The 22113-nt window shown below is 37.9% G+C and overlaps 3 protein-coding genes and 1 long non-coding RNA gene across 5 annotated transcripts; 1 reads left to right on the top strand and 3 right to left on the bottom strand.

Annotated features, from left to right (window-relative positions):
* Window positions 1-3803: 3803 nt before the first annotated feature.
* On the bottom strand, window positions 3804-5832 carry LOC137078451 (uncharacterized). Its single transcript, XM_067446167.1, has 9 exons — window positions 5809-5832; window positions 5455-5515; window positions 5321-5371; window positions 5117-5161; window positions 4984-5045; window positions 4738-4790; window positions 4610-4650; window positions 4356-4509; window positions 3804-4027 (listed from the first exon to the last, which is right to left on the bottom strand). Exons 1-9 carry the CDS (start codon window positions 5820-5822, stop codon window positions 3804-3806), a joined length of 705 nt encoding a protein of 234 aa, XP_067302268.1. The 5' UTR covers window positions 5823-5832.
* Window positions 5833-6945: 1113 nt separating this feature from the next.
* Window positions 6946-10167, bottom strand: LOC137077201 (uncharacterized). The gene is made up of 8 exons (XM_067445260.1): window positions 10066-10167; window positions 9726-9930; window positions 9537-9641; window positions 9207-9397; window positions 8994-9135; window positions 8110-8757; window positions 7985-8013; window positions 6946-7941 (listed from the first exon to the last, which is right to left on the bottom strand). The coding sequence occupies exons 1-8, from the start codon at window positions 10165-10167 to the stop codon at window positions 6946-6948; spliced, it is 2418 nt and encodes an 805-aa protein (XP_067301361.1).
* A 116-nt stretch (window positions 10168-10283) lies between these two features.
* Window positions 10284-12132, bottom strand: LOC137075865 (uncharacterized). Its single transcript, XM_067445119.1, has 2 exons — window positions 11929-12132; window positions 10284-11845 (listed from the first exon to the last, which is right to left on the bottom strand). The coding sequence occupies exons 1-2, from the start codon at window positions 12098-12100 to the stop codon at window positions 10284-10286; spliced, it is 1734 nt and encodes a 577-aa protein (XP_067301220.1). The 5' UTR covers window positions 12101-12132.
* A 7037-nt stretch (window positions 12133-19169) lies between these two features.
* Window positions 19170-20911, top strand: LOC137083312 (uncharacterized). 2 transcript variants are annotated; one of them, XR_010906475.1, is made up of 5 exons: window positions 19170-19521; window positions 20014-20081; window positions 20243-20326; window positions 20482-20558; window positions 20845-20911. It is a non-coding gene; the product is annotated as an uncharacterized lncRNA (long non-coding RNA). The 2 variants fall into 2 exon arrangements; XR_010906474.1 differs by having other exon boundaries at window positions 20014-20326.
* Window positions 20912-22113: the final 1202 nt, after the last annotated feature.

The following is a 22113-nucleotide window of genomic DNA, read 5'->3' as shown; positions in this document are numbered from 1 at the left end:
CCTCTGGAGGAGGAGGGCGGGCAGAGGTGCGCGGCGACAGCCTCCTCGAGGGGTGGAAGAGACTCATAGCCTTTTTCCTTAGCGCCGTCGACAATGGAGAGCGCTGGGGAAAAAGCGGATCTGGCGCGAGCAGAGTAGGGCGATTTCCACGACTTCGTAAGCTCGTCGTGTACCTCAGGGAAGAAAGGCGCGGGCTTCTGAGGAGAAGAGAGGCGGCGGCTTTCCAGGAACCACTCGTCCAGTCTGCTGCGCGTTGGCTCATCGGGCTGGGACCACTCGAGCCCGAGGTCTTCCACGGCCCTGGAGAGCACGCGGATGAGTTCCGCGTCGACGTTAGATTTGGCGCTCGTGGCGGTCTGCGTCGAAGCGGGGGGCTCCGAGACAGAAGCTGACCACTCGCTACCAGAAGCGGCTGTGGAGAGGCTGTCCTCATCATCCTCTGGCGACGGGCCACCGAAGGAAACCGAACAGGCCGCTGCATGAGAGGGACGCTGTTCCTCCTGGGTGAAGGTGACCGGCGATGGCGAGGCACGCGGGGAGTCATCCGGCGTGCAGTCGCCAGACCGTTCCGGCAGCCTCTGGTCGCGGCGTTTCTTGCGGCGCGGCCCAGCGGCAGGAGGAGGGACCTGGTCGAAGGTGGCGAGGCGAGCCCGAAGGGTCTGCAGCGCCATCTCATCGCACTCGGGGCAGCCGCCCTGAGAGAGTGCGAGCTGCGCGTGGTCCCGTCCAAGGCATGCCACGCAGATGACGTGACGGTCGCCGCCAAGGAGAGGAGCTCTGCAAGAGCCGCAGGAAATGCGAGGCATTTGAAACAACGCCCCGCGCTCTTTTAGGAGAAGAGAGTATAAAAGGATACGATCGCCGGATGGCGTAGCTGGAACGGCAGAGAAGGCGGAGAGGGAGTCCGTCGTCCTCAGCTGCAGGTTCCGCTGGTGCCTTTTCGACGGCGGTTGCTTCTTCCGGAGGTCAGCGAAGGTATCGCTGAAGGAGATAAAATCTGACACCTATGGCGAAATCAGGGCTTTATATAGCCTCCTGTATGCAAATATAAGCACCTTTTTTCGGCGGGCTTCTGGAACGCCCCCCATTGGCTCGTTCCTCTCAGCCGCCTCACCATAGGTTCATGCAGTTGCCGTGGCCCGGCCAATCAGAGCGCTCCTCGCGCTGAGTTATGGCCGTTCAGCGGCACTGCGCTTTACATGGATACCTTTATTAAAGTTTTGCTTCATATTCTCGAGAAAAGGAGTTTTCCCATACGTAATACGAGGAACCTCTCTCGAAAGGGAACTGGTTTAACCAATGGACTAAAACATTTTTTTGTTTTGTTTCAGTAACATGAAAGTGAAAAAAAGCTCAATGCAGTGCTTGTTTTTTATTCAGAAATGAAAAAAAAATGACATTTAAAAATACAATGCAAAAAATGACTACCTATTATTTTTATAATTCAGAGGGTTGCTTAGGAATAGCCATGTATAATATAAAGTACTCTGGATTGGATGTATATTTAGTTTATCATTATCTCAATTAATGCTTTGGGTTTACGTAGACCCTAACAACATATGTTTAGGAAATATCCACGGTCTGGGTAGCTTTTTAATCTTTTTTCTTTCTTCCTGTGACTGCAGTTTGAATGCTCGTATAAAACCGCAGTGCTGTTTGAAAGGAACAGATCATTTCTTGTTTATGACACACATAAAGGAACAGCATAAATCATATTCTGAGAGAAAACAATTAACCTTTATTAAAAGCAGGTAATTGCACTCCTTCATTAACCATCATGCATGAGTGCGCTTTAGAAGGGTGGGCGGCACGAGAGACGGCCGGACTGATGCGTGTCAGGCAGAGGTGAAGGAGCGTCTCTATGGCAACAGTCATAATGTGACAGGTGTCAAAGTGATTGACGGCACACCAGAGTGCAACGACACAGTATAATTGTACAGCGTGTGACATTTAACAGAAACACCCCTAATGTAAAGTGGCTTTTTCACTGACTCTTCTATTAGATTGAAGTCTAAAGCATGAGTCTGGGATCGTCTCTTTGGTGTCCCAGCATGCTGTAATGATCTCCGCTGGAAGACTCGATGGGAGAGAACAAGAGCATCAATCAGCTGTAGAAATATGAGCAGGAGGTCTGGAGGTGTTTGATTCAGTGTGAAACCGCAAGCACCATCATGACAGCAACAACGCCATCTTGGGCATTAAACCGATCACACAATGCCAACACATTCTCACTCAAAACTGGTCAAATATGGATGCTGGTCAGGACCCCTTGGCATCACTTTTTAAATGGCCCCTGTAATGCTATTTTAAAGGGTCCTGATTTTGTCTCCTTGAACAGGTTTACATGCTTCAAAGGTAAAAAACAAAACACATTTTATCATGATATACATTCCACATCACCTAATTTCTCAAAGGGTTTGAAATTGACAAATTCAACTATGCTAAGCCCCGCCTCTTCGAGAGCTACTCTGCTTTAGGGGGGGGGGGGGGGGACACTCAGTTTCAGTCAATCTCATGTCAATCTTGAGTACCTATAGAGAAGTATTGCATCCTTCATATCTCCGAAAAGTCTTTAGTTTTATTATATTTATAAAAGAAATATAGGCTGTACTGAGTCTTTCCGAAAAAAAAACGAGCGCCTGGAGGAGATACCCCTCGCTGCAGACTGTAGCGCGCTGACGTCACGAATATACGTCACGTTTGTTACGTATTGAATGTCTTTAAAACGCATGCGCTTTAACTTGGTGACAGCGCATGCGTGTCCTATTTGAGTCACGCGGTATTGTCACGTGATTTGGCGTCTTGTGTGACGTCCCACGTCTATAAAACGCATGCGAAAAGTTAATAAAATGTCAAAATGTTAAAAACGCCTAAGAAATAGCTTTATCAGAATCGGAAAGAGCTTTATTGCCATGTGTGTTTACACACAAGGAATTTTTCTAGGTGCCGAAGCTTCCAGTTCACATATACAATACAAACACAACAAGAACATGGTTATATAGATTCTAAGAATTAAAAAAATATATATAGGAGTAGCCTACACATATCCATGGTTTTGACCATGTCATTTGAGGTAAAATTATGTAATAAGGAATTATGGAGTATCTTTAATGTGTCTGTAGTATTTTATTTTAAAGGTTATTTTCACATTCTGTTGCACTTCACTGTGTATATTGCAGTATTACTGTAATGGCACCTTATGTACTTATTTAATTTGATCCTGTCATGGTTTGTTTATTTTTGTGTATTACATTTTTGGACAGTTTCCGTCGCTTTGGCAATACTGCATGCAAAATATTTATGCCAATAAAGTAGTTTGAAGTTAAACTGACTACATAGGGTGCATTTTCAGTCTCTGTATATCATACCAACTAAAAAAAATCTAAAAAAACTGATAACATTGATTAGTGACCTTTTATTTAAAAACAAAGCAGATCTCTCTTTTACAAATATAGAAAAATAAAAATAAGAATTACGCACATACAGATTATCACACTCAGTATAATTTTTTATATCATGTAAGTATGTGTGATTGTATATACTCAATATATAAATAATAATATATAAATAATATATATATATATATATATTATATACAATATATAAATAATTAATAATAATAAAATATATATATATATATATATACTAAAAATAAATAAAAATTATTTCTATATAATATAAATAATACATATACACAATATACAAATTTATATATATATATATATATATATATATATATATATATATATATATATATATATATATATATATATATATATATATATAAAATAATTTATTCAAATCTACTGAAATTCCCCTCCATCACTAAAAAAACAGTCAACAGAGCAATAGCCCTCAAAGTCCTTAATTGAATAAAATCCTCGCAGGACTCCCCTCCTGCCGTCGCCAACATACCCGGGTGGGCAGTCCTTGAACAGTGCAGAGCAGTGCAAGCACCTAGTCACCGAGTAGGACACCCGAAACTGTTGCTTGTATTGTGTCGAAAAAGCACACCAGTTCACAACACCTAAATTAGATAAAATACAGAACAAACAATATTGAGTCATTATGAAGAAATGCATTAACATAGTACAGGGTCATACAAGGACAATATTTTAAGTATTTTTAAGTTCATTATAGGAAGATGTTAGAAAAAAATATGCTTTAGTGTTATTGGATTTGTCTGTAAAAACATTTACTTTATGAACAACAAACTAGAGGATAAAATTGTCAAGACAAACTTTAGATTGAGAAAGCCTAGCCTGAAAGTTTTAAATAGTTTTAAAAGCAGACAGATAAACATACATTAAAGACAGACAGACATTAAAGACAGATAGTCAGAGAGACGGACATACTGTCCAGCCATATAAAGTGCGCCTGTTCCTTGAATTTGGGATTGCTGACAATGTCCCTGAAAATCTTGCATGTCAGCGAAAGCCTCAGGTAAGCCACATCGCCATCATCTATGACAACTCCCATCAGGATCTGCCACAGGATCTCAGGTGGCATCTGTCCAAAACAGCCAACAGTTAGTCCAAAATTTAACTTTACATAAGATATATTAAAAAGATAAAACTGATAGATTGATAGTTGTTTATACTGTACTTACCTTGGTCATGTAATCCACAGGCAATGGGGTTTCCATCACCTCTAAATTAGAAAGTAAACATAGGAATAGAATTAATTTCAAAACCCTGTTATTTGTGCTGTTTAAAAAATAAAAAGTGAAATCCATACCTGCCCTCTCCGCTCTTCTCTTCTTCAGGAGTTCCTTTCTTTCAGCGTCTGACCTTCAAATGTTTAAAATATAAAGAGGTCATGAAGACAGTTTGTACTTAATGACATCCCCAAGATCCACTTAGGTAGACTGATGTTTAATGGATATTAGTATTTATTTTAAAAAGCTGCTTTTTTAATGCTGGAAAGCTATGTTCACAGTTAAGTTGACAACATTTGACATACAGTACAACTTGATCTACTTACTTTAAAGGGTAATTATTCAGTAGTAGCATGCACCACCACCGTCTAATTGTCAGCATGTCACTCTGTAAAACAGAACACTGATTAGCTATTGTTAACTGGATTTCAAAATAAGTTTTTGAAAATGAAAGCTTACTTCATTGAAATCAAAACGCCCCTCCATTACAACGTAGAGTGCGTACTACGATATGAATTGAAGCAAATTAGAGCAGACATTACAAGAAATGCACAATAGTATACTAAAATTATTTTGTATTCATTATAAAACATGCACAATCTTTCAGATGTAGGACATTTATAATACTTTCATGGTGTGACTTAGGTTACAACGCTGACTTACCATCAACACAAACAATCCACAATTATTTGAGTGATGTTGTCTGGGAATGCCCTGAGAATTAAAAAATAGAAGTGTTAACAGCTAATGCATCAAAAGCATGTAGGACTGTTATGCTTAGAATGGTTGCTGCTTACTGCAATGTCGTCACAGCTGTACTCCCTCCACGTCCCAGGATTTACACGTTTTGCTAGTTGTCTGCGAAGTGTGATATTAAAACACAAAAAGGACAAATGGAGTATGTTAATACAAACTTATATGGGTGCTTGACAAAGCCTACTCTGAAAGTATAAACCAATTTTAAAAAGCTCTGATATTCTTACAGGGCCTAAGGTCAGACAGACAATCAAATAAACACACAAAATCTGAATTAATTAATAAATTAAGATAGAAAAGGGAAACAAATAGCAACCCAAAATGGGGATATATGGTTTAAAACAGAACTACCATAACCCCGAACTCATGAACTCTGAACATTTCACTTGCAAGACCTGTAAATGTTCATGTAACGGGAATCGCTGAAGCCACGTCCGCAGAGGGAATCAAGCCAAAATATCTCTCTTTTTTTTGGCTTCATGATCTAAAACAGTGTAACTTTGACATCAACTGTCAAGAGCTAGCATTTTGCTTTACATTTTAAATGTTTTCAACTAAACAGAACATATAAACATTTTATGAATATTTTAACTAAAAAATATTTTGAGACCTACACAGATCATCCAATGATTTCCCGTCCAGGAAGGCAGCAGAATGAAATCATGACTTGCTAGATTTTCCTTAAAAAAATAAATATTAAAAAAAAGATATAATATTTAGAATATAAATATATTTTTAAAGGGCTTTTTTAATGCCTCAATTACAAAGTCTTACAATTATACTCACAGGAACATTAGACATTGGGTCAGCAAATAAGGGTGGCAACCAAGTCACAGTCACATATGAGTTGAAAACATGGACCATTATGCCCTGTTAAGTAAAAGTGCAACAATTAAATAAGGAACCACATTCCTATTTTTACACCTATTTTATGCATACAAAATATATGATCAAGGTAATAATTTGCATTACCTGAAAGTGTGCAATATCCTTTACAGCTGAAAGACATGCATTCAAAATCTGTTAACATTAAAAGAAATGCATTTTAAAATATGTCCAATAACATTCAAGGACCCCATACTACTGTACTGTGCAGTATGTTTTAAAATGTAAAATACAGAAGTATGTTTGCTGCTTCTCACTGTTGCTTCAACATAACGAAGATGGCCTAAAGTACGGAAATCCTTCCTGGTGAGGACTGTGGTTCCAACAGAAGCCAAAAATTCACTTTTTGGTCCCTTCTCCATTAAGGCATGGTTCAGCTATGAAAATAATAGTGAAGTACTACAGTATGTCTCTTTTTATTAGTTGTAAAATAATAAAAGAAACCTAACAGTAATAAAAAATAAACTAACCTGCTTCAGCTGGACTCTACTGGGTGACTTGTTCCAGCATGCCTTGTTTGGTTGCACATGGCACAGCGCAGTGATACCCACCGTGGCACACTTAATAGGGACTGAGGAGCACAAAAGTGAGAATAAATTGATTTAAAAAAAAAGATCTGGATTAACATCACATTACTTTTTTTTTAATTACATGCATACATTGGTCATGCTCTGGTGTGTCTCCTGAGGGTCTCTCATGCCCTGGTGTGTCTCCTGAGGGTCTCTCATGCCCTGGTGTGTCTCCTGAGGGTCTCTCATGCCCTGGTGTGTCTCCTGAGGGTCTCTCATGCCCTGGTGTGTCTCCTGAGGGTCTCTCATGCCCTGGTGTGTCTCCTGAGGGTCTCTCATGCCCTGGTGTGTCTCCTGAGGGTCTCTCATGTCCTGGTGTGTCTCCTGAGGGTCTCTCATGCCCTGGTGTGTCTCCTGAGGGTCTCTCATGCCCTGGTGTGTCTCCTGAGGGTCTCTCATGCCCTGGTGTGTCTCCTGAGGGTCTCTCATGTCCTGGTGTGTCTCTTGAGGGTCTCTCATGCCCTGGTGTGTCTCCTGAGGGTCTCTCATGTCCTGGTGTGTCTCCTGAGGGTCTCTCATGCCCTGGTGTGTCTCCTGAGGGTCTCTCATGTCCTGGTGTGTCTCTTGAGGGTCTCTCATGCCCTGGTGTGTCTCCTGAGGGTCTCTCATGCCCTGGTGTGTCTCCTGAGGGTCTCTCATGCCCTGGTGTGTCTCCTGAGGGTCTCTCATGTCCTGGTGTGTCTCTTGAGGGTCTCTCATGCCCTGGTGTGTCTCCTGAGGGTCTCTCATGTCCTGGTGTGTCTCCTGAGGGTCTCTCATGCCCTGGTGTGTCTCCTGAGGGTCTCTCATGTCCTGGTGTGTCTCTTGAGGGTCTCTCATGCCCTGGTGTGTCTCCTGAGGGTCTCTCATGCCCTGGTGTGTCTCCTGAGGGTCTCTCATGTCCTGGTGTGTCTCTTGAGGGTCTCTCATGCCCTGGTGTGTCTCCTGAGGGTCTCTCATGCCCTGGTGTGTCTCCTGAGGGTCTCTCATGTCCTGGTGTGTCTCCTGAGGGTCTCTCATGTCCTGGTGTGTCTCCTGAGGGTCTCTCATGCCCTGGTGTGTCTCCTGAGGGTCTCTCGTGCCCTGGTGTGTCTCCTGAGGGTCTCTCATGCCCTGGTGTGTCTCCTGAGGGTCTCACATCAATTTGAACAGATTCTGGAGGTGTGCCTATAGATAGATAGATAGACAGACAGACAGACATTAATGCTCTCACAATAAAAAAAAACACATACACAAAAAACATAGTAATAAGAGAAATCTTACCTACAACAACTTGGCCATTATCATTTAATATCAGCTGATCATTTGGTGACACAATTTTTCGGAGGTTTTCTTTCACACGTTCATTCTGTGAATTGTTGTAGTGGTGGATGATGTTGCGCATTAAGAATACATGTGCTGAAGGTGTAAGCATGTTCATAAAGTAATTATTTTTCCGCATGCCAGCAAAGAGTTGTTCGGCCGTTTGGGTATTTAACCACCCACTTAGTTCAGGGACTAAGTCAACTCTTCTGAGGACATCTTTTGGGTCTTTTGTGTTACATTCGTGAAAGCGGTCATACAGAACATAATGCTTAGAAGAACCAGTTAGAGGATGGCAGGTGGGATCATTTTCCATCTCTTTAACGTTTAACCAGGGCAGATTTACAGTGAACTTGTTCTCTTTCGCCAGCTGAATGTTTTCAGGGGTTGGCTCTGCAAGTCTGCCTTCATGAGGGCTAAAAGGTATAGTCTCTGGTTCACGAAGGTTAGTGTGTGTTGCTAGCCCTCTGGCAAAATCATATATTGAAACATTAGGAAAGTGCTTCCATGACAAAAGCAAATCCGCAAAGTCTCTTGGAGACTCTGCTCTAATGTTAAATTTAATCGAGTATACTACTCCACAGGGACAAGTAATTACTGCCCATCCACCTAAAAAAAAAAGAAAGAAATAGTCAGTAGAAAGTACAATAAAGTGTTATGTAGTAGTCTATGAAAATTGCATAAACTTTTAGAAACATAACTATAGTTGGAAATGTACTCATGTTGGAAACGATTGTAGTATTAAGCATACTGAACCCTTTATGTTTTTATTGTTATCCATCAATTGTAAAGAATATAACTTAAATCAAATGTTACATTTTATATATATATATATATACACTTACCAGAAGCACCCCAGATTTTTTGGAACACCTTGTCGTATGAGGCACGGTTTTGCATCTCCTCTCTCAACCGCAACACAAGGTCCATCTTGGATCCTTTAGACTCCAAACCACATTCTTTGCAGAGTTTCCGTATGGCTTCAACCTACATCATCATTATGCCATAAATCAAAAGCATTGACTACTTTATTTAAAAAGTATTATCTAGGATCTCACCTTCATCTTGAAGAGCTCATCTCCGAGTCGTTCTTCAGTTATGTCAAGATCAAGCATGTCACATGGCTTGGTTTTCTGAATTTTCGCAAATTCAGTGTTCAACACCATTTCAGATTTTCTTGTGTTGACACCAATCCATGGAGCCCAAAAATCATAACTCGGAGGAACTACGAAGGGGTTATTCCTGCCACCTTGCATTTATAAAGTGTCTCCATATTAACAAGCACATTGTACAGCACACAAGTTAACAATTACAATTTTACTATTATATTAATAACAAACATTTAAACCACCATATTAATAATAATAGTAATAAAAACAATAACTTACTTTGAAGAAATCCGCGACCAACCATATCTTGTGTCATTCGCTCCCAGAAAGACCCAATGTTGGTCTGTCCCTCAAAGTCATCAGGGGGACTTTTTATTTCACTGACTGAAAAGACACAAATAAAACACATATTAAAAAAAACTAGCATAAAGTTATAATTTCTAGATACTGTACAATGAAGTAACTTACAAGGCACACTAAATACTCCTTTTTTGTGGAGGTCCATGATTACCACTTTAGGGTAGTATCCACAGTTGATGCAGGCGTACATATATTCATGGTTTGTCAGCGCTTCAAAGTGAATGTATGCATGAAGGACTGTGTCATGGCTGGGAAATTTGGTATTTTCAGTGGCTTCAAGCAGGCTGAGGACTCTGCTAACTGCAGTATGATTCTACGAGAACAAACCAAACATTAAGGCAAACTGGAATCTTAAGGTTATAGAATTAAAATGCAATATATTTTATCTATCTAATTTCAATAATATATTTAAGCAGTAATATCTGGTACTATGAGGTGGGTAACATACCTGAATAGCATTTCGAAGAATCATGCATAAATGTAGAGAAACCAGCAGATGGTCATTAAAATTATGAATCCCATCTGTGAACTCTTGATATCGAAACATCATTTTACAGTTTATGCAAACTTTGTAGTAGGTGGAAATCCCTTAAAAGAGAGGGTTTTGATTTTCAAACTGCAGTAACAGCCAACATTTGTGAACAATTAAAAAAATTTGAATACATTTTATTTACCTTCAACAACTCCTGTGAAGGTCAAAATCCTCGCTCTTGATGTTATGAGGATTGGCTCACTTAGCATCTGTTTGCCCTTGCATTGTGAGCAAAAAGTTTCCTGTGGAACTAGGCTGCGTGGGAATTCACACTTCGGTTGAAGGCCATTTATGAGCTCCTTTGGCAGGTCTGCAGGAAGTAGTTTTTCTGTCAATAAATACAGCACCATTTTCTTTATGCCTGCCTCATTAGGTGGGTATTGTGTATCTTGTTGAACTTCTGTTTTGTGGATGGGATCAGTCCTTTCTGTGGTCCTTACTTTTCTAAAAAGGGACTTCTGAGTTTGAAATAAGTGCCACTTGGCAATCGCTTTGTGCACACATGACTGTTTTGTCTTGTTACATGGGCAACTCCATCTGATTTTTTTGGAATCATAACCAACAATTACTCTTCCAAGCCGGCTATAATACGACATTTTGGGCTCATACACTGAAATATATTTACTTGATGAGGGTCCAGCAATTGTCACCTCCACTGAGAGTGGCACACCTAAAATACTTGCGGTCCGCTGCCTTTCAATGCACTTCTTCTTTCTGTCTTCTCCGAACCACTTTTGTTCTACCATCTCCTTCAGTACTTCTTCATTTAGAATGATAGTGTCATCAGTGCTTCGAGGACAGTAAGCCAAGGATTTAATATGGTCGCATTCAAACGCCTTCAAACCACTTCGAAATGCAAATTCAGTGTTTGTGTTACACTGGTCTACCTCACACTTGATTCTGTGGTTTGCCCCCCATGTCCTCTTCTGCACATGTATTGGCAGTGATGGCCCAAAGAAAGATTTTTGAACAGCAAAAATACCATTGTCACTGTCAATGCACTGGCTAAGAAAGTGGCGTTCAGATGTAATTGTTTGTTTCACTTCTGTGTGTTTTCTTCGAATGTGGAGGCGTAGGTTTTTCTTGTTAAGTTCAATTCCACAGTGAATACATTTCACTCTGATTTGTTTTGAACCACTTGGGACATGATCTTTAGGAGACACAAAAGTCTGCGGTTCACTTGGTGAAGGTTCAACTTGAAGTAAGGGTGCTGACAGATCAGACCCTGAAGATAGACGTTGGTTGGTACTCAGAGATGGAAGGGGTTGTATCTTAAGGACTTGGTTTTGAGATGGATGATTAATGGGTGTAGAAGACACACATGTATTTGGTTCACTTGGTGAAGGCTGAGGTTCAACTTGAAGTAAGGGTGCTGACAGATCCGACCCTGAAGATAGACGTTGGTTGGTACTCAGAGGAGATGGAAGGGGTTGTATCTTAAGGACTTGGCTTTGAGATGGATGATTAATGGGTGTAGAAGACACAAACGTGTGTGGTTCACTTGGTGAAGGCTGAGATTCAACTTGAAGTAAGGGTGCTGCAGTTCTTTGTGAAGATTGAATTTGTTCCTTCTTTTGCTTACAATTTGTGAGATGTATTTTAAATTGTGCCTTGCGCAGAACAGTGGCAGAACAGTAAAAGCAATGAAAATGTGAATCATCTCTGCATTTTAAGTTGCACCTGATGATGATGAAATCTGAAAATGTAAACAACCATTGTAAAATGCATATATAAAAACACAAAGGAATATGTTTATGGATGTTCAAGCACTACACACACCATCTTCCTCGATAGCTGTCTGCAGATGATGCTCAACATGTTTTGCAACACTGTACAGCTCTCTTGGTTTGTAGACCCAGGTCTCACAAAAAGGGCAGTGATATTTATCACAACATGATCTGCATTGATTTATTTTTATGCTTTCACCTTTCTTAAGGACACTAACATGCATCTAGAGGAAAACACATTTACAATCAAGTTAAAAGTTGCTTCACTCTACACGTCACATAAATGTCAATGTAAGATTTCCTTCAGCATTTTTTAAGAGAGTAAAGATATATATATATGAGAGAGAGAGAGAGAGAGAGAGAGAGAGAGAGAGAGAGAGAGAGAGAGAGAGAGAGAGAGAGAGAACACAATAGGCTTTATGACCATAAAGTATTTTTAAAAAAAAGTAAACTATTAAAGAAAACTATTTCAATAGATATCCATTACTTTTTAATTTATTTTACCCCCCAACCCAAAAAAACTAGTAACATAACCTACAACATACACTACATACTGGGACATAACTTTTACACTACGCTCTGATCATGCTGCAAAAATGCTGTTGTTCCTAGTGTCTAATGTTTATTTAACCAAGATGCATTTACTGGAGACACAAAATGACATAAAATGTGAATTCTTAAAATTTATCAAAATAAAGTGAGGTTATAATTAAGACAATAACAAATAGCATCCCAAAGATAGGAAAATTAACTTATTTCAAAGGGAAGGTCTTTGTAGCTCATTGATATTTTTACAAAAAATCAATGAGTTACAAACAAAAATCCACACTTTTCAAATCCAGTCTTTTGAGATTCCAATTTTGCATCCCATGTAACTGCATCTCGGTTTAAGGATCTTTAAATATGTGTTTTGGAAAGCAGGATATAAATGCTGAGGAACAATGCAAAGCATTTTTTGCAATGCATGCAACAACAATCAATGACATGGCTTCATTGATTTAAGTATTTCTGCTCTACTTTATACATCTTTAAATCCTTAATTTGTTAAGAGGCGAATTAAGACTTTTACAGATTTTTTTTTTAACACCAGAGAAACCCTGTCATTTCGAATGCTAACATGCATCATAAAACATGTAAACTTTTTATATAGCATAGTGTGTTCATAACACACTATATGGCATTCCTTTATAATTAAAAGACGTTAACACAAACACACAATTGTTACAAACGACATAAATAATGCTTATTGACTTACTGTCACGGAATCCATCGCTTTCGATCAAACTTCATCCACGTGTGAACTGACGCGCATGGGCGGAAACGTGACGTTATTTGCGCGCATGCGTATTACGTGCATACGAAACGTCATTTTGCGCATGCGCAGTAACACGTACGTGACGTCAAAATACGTGACGTCACCGCGCTACAGTCTGCAGCGAGGAGTATTTGGCCTGGAGGGGTATAGTGTGGGCGGAGCTAAAGAATCAGTTGAAGTCGTTTGATTTCACCCATAGGAATAAAGTGGAGCGCGGCGCGACAGACGTGTTGCACGGACTAGTGGATCTGCTGCACCTGAGAGAAGTGTTTATGGGCGGCGTGCATCTAGTCACACGCGCGCGCACCCTTCCGGGAGAAGAGCCCGTACGGCCCATACAAGGACATTCCACTCTATCGACGTCAAGCGGACCCATGCTCGAAAAAAACCTCTCCGAAACTTGTGAGAAACCAGAAGGGGTATTTTTGACACAGAAATACTCCATCAAACGTCCAACATTAGTTTTTGAAATTTTGTCTATGTTTAGGATGGAAATCCAAGTCTTTAACAGTGTAAAAAGCTCAGTATGCATGACACAGCATTTCACCCCCCCTTTAATTGCTCAGATGGTCCAGTCTTTTGTGATTGGTCGACAGCTTACAGAGCGTGTCAGAAACATAATGCACATTACATACAGTCATGTTGGCTGGACAATTTAATATTCCTGGTCAGCCTGTTTTGCTAAAAAAATAAATATGAATGGGAATATACTTCACAGATATAAAGGGTCCCAGAATTCTGACCATGACTGTAACTGAATTTCAGCTCAGAGGCTTTCTAAATTGTCAGTGGATTGTATACACATGTTGCTGTGCTTCAGACGCTCCTTTAAAATAGATCACCAACACAGCCAAATGGATGGTTTTTTGGTTTTGGACACTGTTTGTGTTGTGGTTTGTTGTTTTCTGCATTTACATTTCAAAATTATATTACTCTTTCATCCTAGCACCCTGCTTTACTCTGATGTTACTGATGGATACAAAAACATTGTGAGCCAGTGGTCGTAACAACAGCTTCAACTCTTCTGGGAAGACTTTCCACAAGGTTTAGGAGTGGGTTTATGGGAATTTTTGACACTTCTTAAAAAAGCACATTTGTGAGGTCAGGCACTGATGTTGAAAGAGAAGGCCTGGCTCGCAATCTCTGCTCTAATTCATTCCAAAGGTGTTCTATTGGGTTGAGATCAGGACTCTGTGCAGGCCAATCAAGTTCCTTCAATAACTTGCTCATCCATGTCTTTGTGGAACTTGCTTTATGCACTGGTGCACAGCCATGTTGGAACAGGAAGGTGTCATCCCCAAAATGTCCCCACAAAGTTGAGAGCATGAAATTGTCCTAAATGTCTTGGTATGCTGAAGCATTAAGAGTTCCTCTCACTGGAACTAAGGGGCCAAGCTCAACCCCTGAAAAACAACCCCCACACCATAATTCCCTCTCCACTAAACTTTACACTTGGCACAATGCAGTCAGGCTACTGTTCTCCTGGCAGCCGCCAAACCCAGTGCTTTTCACCACTGCATCTAACAGGTTGCAATGCAGTTGGTGATGTAAGGCTTGGATGTAGCTGTTGGGCCATGGAAATCCATTCCAAGAAGATCTCTATACTCTCAAAAATGCTAGGTTAAAAATAACAATTTCTGGGTTATTTGGCAATATGTTTTATTGAATAATAATTTAATAATAATAATAATTTTTATTTGAATAATAATTTTGGGTAATACAGTGCTAGGTAAATATTGGACAGAACAAATGCTGCGATAACTTTATCCAACTTCAATCATCAACCAACTTTATTTATATAGTGCTTTTACAATGACGGTTGTTTTAAAGCAGCTTGAGGTTGATACATTAACCCATTTGCTGCAGTTAATTTGATTATTGAAGGTTTTTCATTTAAATAATAAATATGCAGGCAATTTTACAGTCATAAAATACTCAAAAATATTTATGAAATGTTTCATGATGTGACAGGAGCAGCAACAGCAGCCAATGGGCAATCTGTGGGAAAAAACTGGTATCCGTAGGCTGTTCCAGTTCATTAATGGCAAGCTTATATATTCATTTTTGAAAAGTTACATAAAAAAACAGCTTACCTTTGTGCCATCTTGTGCCATCAATTAATTTTCAACCTGTCAAGCACATAGTGCCACCACATGAAGCTAGTGCCCTATCAACAGCACTCCCAGTTTCAGCACTGGTCGCCCATTTGTTTGCCAGGAAGTGAAACTTCCTGATGGTGCGTTGTTCAGCTAGCATTTTTTTCTTTTTTAGTTTAGTACAGGGAGTACATATTAAGGAACATTTCTGTCAATATGCCAGAGTTAACCAGAGTTAAGGCTATATTTCACCTTCACCTAGATAGAAGCCACCCTAAAAGAGAATAAGAAATTACATTTTACATAGCAATATAACAATTACAATACAATTTAAAAGTTCCCAGCAGACATTAGCCGTGATCTACATGTAAACAAGAAAAAGGTAAAATGTGAGACAGTATTTTTTTTTCTATTTGTACAGTATTAATTTGATAGGAATAGAAACAAACCTTAATTTCAGGAACAAACCTTAATTTCAAATAGGAATAGGAACAAACCTTAATTTCATCCAGGATTTTCTCCTTAGGAAGTTTTCACTCAGAACAGAACACACAAAATTACTGTTGACAAATGTATCCCGTTTTAAGGTTTCATGAACCGTTTTTTTTTATATATACTGTATATTGTTGTCTGTGGTCAACTAATGATGTTTGTGTGTTTTTTACATTCAAAAACATAATAACTTATAAGTAATAGGATATTTTCTACACTGATTTTGAGACTCTCTCCAAAACTCTGGGTTTTATATGGGTGTGCTGCAATGGAGACTTGGAAGTAAACGGCCACGGCAGGGATTGGATAATATTTGCATATTTAATGAGCTTCAGCTCCCCTGTTCAATTCACATGAGGCAGGGGTTGTTTTGAAAGCGGAAACCGGAATATATGTCTTTATTAAACACAATATTAAAAACAATGTATAGTCAGATTACTTATATATATATATATATATATATATATATATATATATATATATATATATATATATATATATATATATATATATATAAAGAGGAAAATAAGTATTTGAACACCCTGCTATTTTGCAAGTTCTCCCTCTTAGAAGTCATGGAGGGGTCTGAAATTGTCATCGTAGGTGCATGTCCACTGTGAGAGAAATAATCTTTTTTAAAAATCCAGAAATCACAATGTATGATTTTTTTAACTATTTATTTGTATGATACAGCTGCAAATAAGTATTTGAACATCTGTCTATCAGCTAGAATTTTTACCCTCAAAGACATGTTGGTCTGCCTTTAAAAGGCCCACCTCCACTCCATTTATTATCCTAAATTAGATGTACCTGTTTGAGGTTGTTAGCTGCATATAGACAATCAGTAAGAATCCAACTACTAACATGGCCGAGACCAAAGAGCTGTCCAAAGATAGTAGAGACAAAATTGTACACCTCCACAGGGCTGTAAAGGGCTACATGGAAATTGCCAAGCAGCTTGGTTAAAAAGGTCCACTGTTGGAGCAATCATTAGAAAATGGAAGAAGCTAAACATGACTGTCAATCTCCCTCGGACTGGGGCTCCATGCAAGATCTCACCTTGTGTGGTCTCAATGATGCTAAGAAAGGTGAGAAATCAGCCCAGAACTGTATGGAAGGAGCTGGTCAATGACCTGAAAGAGATGGGACCACCGTTTCCAAGGTTAATGTTGGCAATACACTAAGACGTCATGGTTTGAAATCATGCATGGCACAGAAGGTTGCTACTGCTTAAACCAGCACATGTCCAGGCATGTCTTTAGTTTGCCAAAGACCATTTGGATGATCCAGAGGAGTCACGGGAGTCATGAAGTTAAATTCAAATTTGGTGAATTTAAGTTCATCAAAATATAACTTTTTCGTCATAATTCCACTAAACATGTTTGGAGGAAGAAGAATGAGAAGTACCATCCCAAGAACACCATCCCTACTGTGAAGCATGGGGGTGGTAGCATCATGATTTGGGGGTGTTATTCTGCACATGGGACAGGGAAACTGCACTGTAATAAGGAGAGGATGACCGGGGCCATGTATTGCGAGATTTTGGGGAACAACCTCCTTCCCTCATTTAGAGCATTGAAGATGGGTCTTCCAACATGACAATGGCCCGAAGCACACAGCCAGGATAACCAAGGAGTGGCTCTGTAAGAAGCATATCAAGGTTCTGGCGTGGCCTAGCCAGTCTCCAGACCTAAACCCAATAGAGAATCTTTAGAGGGAGCTCAAACTCTGTGTTTCTCAGCGACAGGCCAGAAACCTGACTGATCTAGAGAAGATCTGTGTGGAGGAGTGGGCCAAAATCCCTCCTACGGTGTGTGCAAACCTGGTGAAAAACTACAGGAAACGTTTGAACTCTGTAATTGCAAACAAAGGCTACTGTACCAAATATTAACAATGATTTTCTGAGGTGTTCAAATACTTATTTGGAGCTGTATCATACAAATGAATAGTTGAAAAAAATCATACATTGTGATTTCTGGATTTAAAAAAAAAAAAAAAAAATTTAGATTATGTCTCTCAGAGTGGACATGCACCTACGATGACAACTTCAGACCCCTCCATGATTTCTAAGTGGGAGAACTTGCAAAACAGAACACACGCACTTGTTAATATTTCTGATTTAAATGATACACGAGACGACAATGATGAGAATGACGCGATCGGTCATGAGACACACAAGAGCAAATGGCATTTTACAATCAAAGCTGACGTAATGACGCAATTGGTCAAGAGACATACGACAGCCAATGCTGTCAACCCTTGTGAAAAAGAAGTGTGCTTAATTGTATTGAAAGTGTATTTTTTGTGCACTTAATATATTTAAAGTATATTTTTTAAAAACTGCACTTGTAGATAATATGATATAATTAAAATTAAGTGCCACTTAAGTGTACTTAAAGAGAATACACTTTAATGACAATATTTCTAAACACACTTAAGTACACTTTTTTAAAATTCACTTTGTAATAATATCTAATTAATTTGTATTTTTAAAAAGTACACTTTCATGACAATATTTCTAAACACACTTTAGTACACTTATAATAAGTGTACTTTGTAATAATATATAATTAATTTGTACTTTAAAAAAGTACACTTTCATGACGATATTTATAAACACACTTTAGTACACTTATAATAAGTGTACTTTGTAATAATATATAATTAATTTGTACTTTAAAAATGTACACTTTCATGACAATATTTATAAACACACTTTAGTACACTTATAATAAGTGCACTTTGTAATAATATATAATTAATTTGTACTTTAAAAAAGTACACTTTCATGACAATATTTATAAACCCACTTTAGTGCACTTTTAATAAGTGCGCTTTGTAATAATATCTAGTTAATTTTTACTTAAAGAAAGTACACTTGTATGACAATATTTATAAACACACTTAAGTGCGCTTTTTAAAAATGCACCTTGTAATAATGTCTACACCTAAATTTACTTAAACCATTTTAATTATGAGTTTGTTTCATAAAGTACACTTATTTTACTAATGACAAAGCACATGGAAAATAAATGCTTTTTAAAAAAAAATTAGTTGTCCAAATTTACATTGGTTAATGTATTTTTCTTCAAAATTTCACTCGCTTACACTCCAGTACAACATACTGTTGAAATGTTATAACTAGCTCCTATGAACACAACTACAAGTGTCAGTTTTCTACATAATTTGACATTGTCAATCTTTATGAGAGGAGTTGCCTAATGTACTGTAGGCTACTTTACATCTGTGTACAGAATACTTTCAATATTATGTTGTTGTATGGCGATTAAACACACATTTAATTGCATTAATTGCAAGAAAAAGTTGAACAAATCTAAACCAAATTAATTTGCATTTAAATTCAGTTAAAATAGGCTACATTTAATTTTAATCAGACTCTAAACATGATTGACTTTTAGTTAGGTGAATGAGTCAAGTTCTCTGAAATACAGTCCAACTACACAGTGTGTTAGAACAACCTGAACAGAAATGGATAATTAATAAGTGATTTATAATCAACATTTAATGCACGAAATATCTTATTTTATATTTATACTTAATATTTCAATGCGCATGCGCCAAAAATACTACGTCATGATTTTGAAAAATGCGCGGTCCGCCATGATTGCGTCATCTCGATGCGTGAGGGAAATGAAGCTGAAGAGAACAGACAACAGAGGAGCGAACCGTTTGGATCATTACAGTTGAAATGAGACGTCATATGCTACAAATAACGAGTCAAGTAAGTATATCTTGATATAAGCTCTCTTGATTTTACATTTTCACCGTAACATGGTAGCTCTCTATTACGGTGTAGTTATTTAGTTTAATCGCAGATAGGATAGACGCACTATGGACTCGGGAGGTGAATTAACGTTAATCATGTTTCCTATGTATTTATTGTATTATTCATATTCATGTAACTTGTTATCTAAGATTGCATTATAATAATTTCTTAAATCGGAATGTGATCGCCGGTGTGGGCATGTTCAATGAATTTGCCTGCTGTACATACAATATTTGAATCGAACTCCTACTTTTTAAATGGACAGAAGACATTTAACGTTATATACATTTATTCCATATATTAACTTAACGTATAACAACAACCAGTAATGAAATAATGATTTTAATATGTTCTTTTCTTTTTGCATTTGGAGAGTAAGATGTTAAAGTACTATTTGTGTTTTTAATATTTTGTGCTTATTTTATTTTTTTATTTTTTATTTTGTAGGATCAATACAGATGTGTTATTGGAGATCCAGTGCAAGCTGTGTGGAATCACAGAGCCATCTTGATGAGGTCAAGTTAATGTTAATTATGAATTTATGCCCAGCCATGACACAAGCTAAAACATTGCTATCAAGTCTTTAGCTTTTAAATGCTTTGTATCTTGTCCATTTGTAAGTAATACATTCCCACTTGTGCATTTCCAGATCCCCTAATCATTATATATTTTACAGGCCACACACCCAAAGGAATGGAGCCGCAGCATTGCTGTGCCAGGCGTGGTAAATACAGGAACATCCTTCATGGAGATGGTGCGGGTAAGCTGAAACTTGCAAGGCAAGATGAGGAAAAATGCAAGAATACTTTTCTCAATTTACATTGGTCTTGGGTTATTTATCTATATTTAAGTTATGTTTAATTCCCTGTAAAGTAGGAATAAAAACCATTATTAAAATGTTCTCTATTTTTAAAGTCCAGTGTCAGTGAAGATGATGTGCTCAGTGGGATACGTGAAGGAACCTCTCCAATCATTCTACCCTGACGACTGAGGTAATTCATCACATAGGGGATGCAGTTGTGGTCAAAAGCTTACACACACCGTGCAGAATAAACTGCTTCATCAGGGCAGTACTAGATAAAAAAGAGACAACATGCTCATTTTTATGATCCCTCTTATGGCTATTTCTTTTTTTTTCTTCTTTTTTTCATACATATACTGCTGTGTGAATATATACTGTACATCTATCGTTTTAATTTAATTGAGCCAATTATAATAATGGATAGATCTGTTTTATAAACAAGTTTTTTCTTTGCGTTTTCTTTTTCTTTCCTCAAGGTATATTTTTTTGCTTTCCTGCCTCTTTGGAACATGTCCATTCACATCTAGTGCGGAGAGATGGTGCACCAGTTTCCTACTGATGGAGAGATTCTGGGGCATTGACATAAACAGCACTTTCCAAACAACTTGAAAATAGTTGGTGACAAACTATTTTGTGTGCCTTTGGAGTTCTTCAGTTTTTTTTTTTTTTTTTTTTTTCATTCACTGTAATGCTGGAATAAGATTTTAGAATAAACCTTTTGGTCCTAATTTTGGTGCTAGTAAAGGTTTAAGAGCTTATAAGTTCAGTAACACTTTACAATAAGATCTAATTTGTTAACGTTATTTAATGAATTGACCAACATGATCTAACAGTGATTTCTTTTTATTTATTTATTTAATTTAATTTTTTACAGTGTTTATTAATAGTTGTTGACCTTGCTTAATAAATTATAGTTCAAAGCTAGTTAATTAAATTTATAGTCATTGTTCATGCAAGTTAACAATGCATTAAATAATTAACATATATCCAACTTTTGATTTTAAGATTGCATTAATAATAGGGGTGTAACCGTACACAAAGCTGACAGTTCGGGGAGAGAACACTAAATATAAAAATGCTTTCTTTTTTTTTATTGGTTTACTGAACAAATTGTAATTGTCTTAAACTAAAGGTTTCTTAAAGAATTAAAAATATAATATAAAAAATATCTCTACTAATTATTATTATTATTACCTTTATTTAACCAGGAGAAAAACTCACTGAGATTAAAATGTCCTGTCCTGGCCAAGATGGGCAGCTGTGTTTGCATGTACAGTTATACATAAAAATTCACATAAAAAACATAAAACATACAACCAGTCAAAAACAATTACACACCATTAATTTACTCTCAAAATGATGTAGTAAAATTTTAAAATGACTAAATGTCCCCAGATCTTTTAGCTTCAACTCAGTCTGGAGCAAATTCCAATCTGAGGCTGCGACATATTTGAAGGACGTTTTACCAAGCTTAACTCTAACAAAGGGCACACAAAGATTATAATTTGATTCAGAATGTAATATATAATTGCCTTGTTGTTTCTGTTTAATTAAACGACAAAGAATGCTGTATAGTGTAGACTATATAGGGAGGCCTTACTTGCACTCCCATTGTATGCAAACGTGTAAACTTCTCATAAGACCGTTTTTGCATTAACTTATAAATCTAATTATAGGTTAGATGTTTTTCAGGTTTTCAGGTTAAGTAGAATATGATGAATATATAGGCTAATATAATGCATACA

Source organism: Pseudorasbora parva, chromosome 1, assembly GCF_024679245.1.
Source record: "Pseudorasbora parva isolate DD20220531a chromosome 1, ASM2467924v1, whole genome shotgun sequence".
In the NCBI taxonomy this organism is placed as follows: Eukaryota; Metazoa; Chordata; class Actinopteri; order Cypriniformes; family Gobionidae; genus Pseudorasbora; species Pseudorasbora parva.
The sequence above is the reverse complement of the archived record's forward strand: the minus strand, read 5'-3'. Positions and strand labels throughout refer to the sequence as shown.